This window comes from Perca fluviatilis, chromosome 1 (assembly GCF_010015445.1).
Source record: "Perca fluviatilis chromosome 1, GENO_Pfluv_1.0, whole genome shotgun sequence".
Lineage (NCBI taxonomy): Eukaryota > Metazoa > Chordata > Actinopteri > Perciformes > Percidae > Perca > Perca fluviatilis.
The window spans coordinates 6,849,403-6,854,402 of NC_053112.1; the positions used below are offsets into that span (position 1 = coordinate 6,849,403).

General features: G+C 38.2%; 1 protein-coding gene across 3 annotated transcripts in view; it reads right to left on the bottom strand.

The window, feature by feature from the left end:
* Positions 1 to 5,000, bottom strand: part of vps54 (VPS54 subunit of GARP complex) — a 67,486-nt gene that overhangs the window by 40,651 nt on the left and 21,835 nt on the right. For 2 of the 3 annotated variants that reach the window (XM_039803634.1, XM_039803626.1), the window contains exons 8-9: positions 3,380 to 3,506; positions 938 to 967 (exon numbers count right to left, since the gene is read on the bottom strand). In XM_039803634.1, the coding sequence (XP_039659568.1) occupies positions 938 to 967; positions 3,380 to 3,506 (157 nt within the window). The remainder of the gene's footprint in view (positions 1 to 937; positions 968 to 3,379; positions 3,507 to 5,000) is intronic. The other variant, XM_039803641.1, reaches the window with a different exon arrangement.

The window sequence follows — 5,000 nt, forward strand, 5'->3', positions numbered from 1 at the left end:
AAATCTTCATGCCCTGGGACCTTTAATATATAGCTAATTAAAAATACTATACCTTCCAAGCCCGAACTAAAAGATTATTGTTCAGAATGATTCAAGGCAAAACACATTTAAATTGTATTGACATGGTTTCTTTAACCTGCTCGGAGGCCAGATGGATCAGAGAGGTTTATCTCATGTTTAAAACTAAAAGAACAGAAGGTTGTTTGAACCGTTACCAGCAGTTAACTCCACCCGTCTGGCACTCCGAGCACAATAAAACAAACTCATATCTCCAGAGATTAAGATTAAGATCGCCCACTGACCCACACCGCGACAAGCCAGCATGATTTCACCAGCAGGCGCGATTTAGAAGTGGTGTGTGTGTGTGTGAGTGAGTCTCGGTCTGTCTGTGTGTGTCTGTATATGCGTGTGTGTGTCTGTGTCTGTGTATATGTGTGTCTGTATATGTGTCTGTATATGTGTGTGTATATGTGTGTGTGTGTATATGTGTGTCTGTATATGTGTGTCTGTATATGTGTGTGTGTATGTGTGTGTGTGTATATGTGTGTCTGTATATGTGTGTATATGTGTCTGTATATGTGTGTGTATATGTGTGTGTATATGTGTCTGTGTATGTGTGCGTCTGTCTGTCTGTCTGTCTGTGTGTGCGTCTGTCTGTCTGTGCGTGTGTGTGTGCGTCTGTGTGTGCGTCTGTCTGTCTGTGCGTGTGTGTGTGCGTCTGTCTGTCTGTGCGTGTGTGTGCGCGTCTGTCTGTCTGTGCGTGTGTGTGCGCGTCTGTCTGTCTGTGCGTGTGTGTGCGCGTCTGTCTGTCTGTCTGTCTGTCTGTCTGTCTGTGTCTGTCTGTGTCTGTCTGTGTCTGTGTCTGTCTGTCTGTCTGTGTCTGTCTGTCTGTGTCTGTCTGTCTGTGTCTGTCTGTCTCTGTCTCTGTCTGTCTCACCTTCTGTGAGGCAGCGTTTGGGTCGTAGACCTGTGATGGGCACAGTATCCGTTAAATAACAAATCTGTGCCGTAAAGCGTCTCAAAAAGCAAATGTGACCGAAAAAAATCCCTCCCTCCTCCTCCACCAAACGGTTGGAACCGCTTTCTTAAAAAATGTACAGATTTGTGCCGAGGAAAGCCTGGAAAACCCTCCCACCAAAGGAAATAAAACAAATTCAGTTGTGGGCACAAATTGGTTAACTTTCTCAGGATTACAAATCCCAAATCCCTCCTTTAGGAGAAACTTTCTGTCTTTGACAAAGATACCTTTGCAACCCTTATATTTAAAGATTCTTTTCTACATCGTGTAGTATTTTTTTTGATGTTTTTGACATCAAATCCTTCTCCACACGGATTGATTTTTAAATTAACCACACCCTCTACATTACATGAAATAACTCCCTTCACATGATATCTTTTACCTTAAAATCTATTACTACATTTAGCATAAGTTCCAGATGGGTCGTTCCCATCTGGAATCGGGGTAAATACTGTGCGAAGGGGTCACAGAATTAGTGATGCACCGATGTGAAAATTGTGGCCGATACCGATAACCGATATTAATATTGCTGTTATGGCCGATAGCGATATTTACCGATGTCGATACCTCTGTATAGAAAACAAATCCTTATGATAATCAATAAAGAACTATTTTACTTTTGCGATATATATATATATCGCAAAAGTAAAAAAAAAAAAAAGTTCTTTATTGTGTGTGTGTGTATACATACATATATATATATACATATATACATATATATATACACATATATACACAAACATATATACACATATATACTATATATATATACACACATATATATATATATATACAACACATATATATATAACAATATATATATATATATATATACACACACATATATACACATATATATACCATACATATATATATATACACATATACATATACACATATATATATATATATATACACATATACATATACATACATATACACACACAGAGAGACATACAGGAGACACACACACACAGAGACACACACACACACCACACCACATACACACCAGAGCACGCAGACACAGAGAGAGACACACAGGAGAGGGGATATAGAGAGAGAGAGAGAGAGAGAGAGACACAGAGACAGAGAGAGAGAGAGAGAGAGTATACACAGGAGAGAGGACAAAAAAAAGAGAGAGAAAAGAGAGAGAGAGAGAAAAAGAGAGAAAAAGAGAGACACAGAGAAAGGAGAGAGAGAGAGAGAGCACATATATATATAAAGAGAAAGAGAGAGAGAGAGAGAGAGAGAGAGAGAGAGAGAGAGAGAGAGAGAAAGAGAGAGAGAGAAAGAGAGAAAAAAAAAAGAGAGAGAAAAGAGAGAGAGAGAGAGAGAGAGAGACATATAGAAAGAGAGAGAAAGAGAGAAAGAGGAAGGAGAGAGAGAGAGAGAGAGAGAGAGAGAGAGGAGAGCATATATATATAGAGAGAGAGAGAGAGAGAGAGAGAGAGAGAGAGAGAGAAAGAGAGAGTATATCATACATACATATATATACATGGTACATATATATATATATACATATATATATATATATACATATATATATATATACACATATATATATATATACATATATATATATATACACATATATATATATACACATACATATATATACACATACATATATATACACACATATATATACCACACATACATATATATATACATATATATATATATATATATATATATATATATATATATATATGAGCATATATATATATACACACACACACACACACACACACACACCACAGTTGACACCTTCTCATTCAATGTTTATTTTATGATTGTGCGTACACGGCATCGAAACTATGAACATATGTGGATTATAATCAGTGTGAAATAACTCGAAACATGTCTTATATTTTAGATTCCTCAAAGTAGCCACCCTTTGCTTTTATATTAATAAAGGAAAAACTTCCACTAATGAACCCTGACAAAGCACACCTGTGAAGGTAAAACCATTTCAGGTGACTACCTCATGAAGCTCATTGAGAGAACACCAAGGGTTTGCAGAGCTATCAAAAAAAGCAAAGTGTGGCTACTTTGAAGAATCTAAAATATAAGACATGTTTTCAGTTATTTCACACTTTTTTGTTAAGTACATAATTCCATATGTGTTCATTCATAGTTTTGATGCCTTCAGTGAGAATCTACAATGTAAATAGTCATGAAAATAAAGAAACACATTGAATGAGAAGGTGTGTCCATACATATATACATATATATATAAAATTTGACATCAAACAGATACCGATGTGTTAAAAAAATGACCATATCGGCGGCCGATATATGGTGCACCACTACACAGAGTGAATGAATGCTTTGTGGGGTGATGGAGGAGTTGGTTCAGACCTTCTCGAGGACCAGCGGCTCGTCCTTCAGGCTGCGGTTCAGGTCGCTGCGGGCGTACATGCTGAAGTCCTCCACCATCATCTTATCGATCAGCTTCTCCAGCTCGCACAGCTGGGAGCCCAGATGTCTGAGGGGGCGGGCACAAGTACGGCAGGTAAGTCAATAAGTTAGTCAGACAGAGTGTGAGTAAGTAAGTGTACATGTCAGCTGATAAGTAACAAGAAATGCCAGCACAGAAATGTTCAATATCGTGGAATTTCCAGCTTACGAACTCATGCTATGTAAGTTGAGACTTGTGGTACCCAGGTCTCATTCAGGTCAGGGTCCAACATCAACCTCAGAACCTTTCCAAGCAGAGGAGTACTTCAACGTCGTGCCTCCATAGATTCAGGGAATCTATGGAGGCACAACGTTGAAGTACTCCTGGGCTGCGTTGTGTGAGCGTGGCGTTTCTGTTGCGTTTTCTATGTCTTTACACACCAGAAACATGTCTGACACAGCGCTGCTGATGCTGCTGCTTCTAGCCTTGTCTGTACACATGTATGTCTCCCATAAACATAAAAATAAATACTGTATGTCTCCCGAAAACACTGATCTGATTACAGCAAAGACAATGTTGGCAGGATTGACGGTAAAATAGGCTACAGAATATTTCGTTCGGTATTGACAGGTGCAATATTTGAAAATCAATAATTATTATTTAATTTTTTTACTTACATTTATATCTGCATTTATGTCAAAACCTCGAGACTTTCAAACATCAACATGTCATTTATTAATATGCATTTGTGTCTGAACGACATATAAACATCTTTTCCTGTTCTGTTGCGTGTCGCGTGAAAAATAGGCGTTGGTCCTATTTCTATTTTTCTCACGCAGCCAGCGTGCAGGAGCCCTTACTGTTAACCCCCTCTCCCACCCCCCTTAAAAGGTCTCATGACATGGTGCTCTTTGGATGCTTTTATATAGACCTTAGTGGTCCCCTAATACTGTATCTGAAGTCTCTTTTATATAGACCTTAGTGGTCCCCTAATACTGTATCTGAAGTCTCTTTTATATAGACCTTAGTGGTCCTCTAATACTGTATCTGAAGTCTCTTTTATATAGACCTTAGTGGTCCCCTAATACTGTATCTGAAGTCTCTTTTATATAGACCTTAGTGGTCCCCTAATACTGTATCTGAAGTCTCTTTTTATATAGACCTTAGTGGTCCCCTAATACTGTATCTGAAGTCTCTTTTATATAGACCTTAGTGGTCCCCTAATACTGTATCTGAAGTCTCTTTTATATAGACCTTAGTGGTCCCCTAATACTGTATCTGAAGTCTCTTTTATATAGACCTTAGTGGTCCCCTAATACTGTATCTGAAGTCTCTTTTATATAGACCTTAGTGGTCCCCTAATACTGTATCTGAAGTCTCTTTTATATAGGCCTTAGTGGTCCCCTAATACTGTATCTGAAGTCTCTTTTATATAGACCTTAGTGGTCCCCTAATACTGTATCTGAAGTCTCTTTTATATAGACCTTAGTGGTCCCCTAATACTGTATCTGAAGTCTCTTTTATATAGACCTTAGTGGTCCTCTAATACTGTATCTGAAGTCTCTTTTATATAGACCTTAG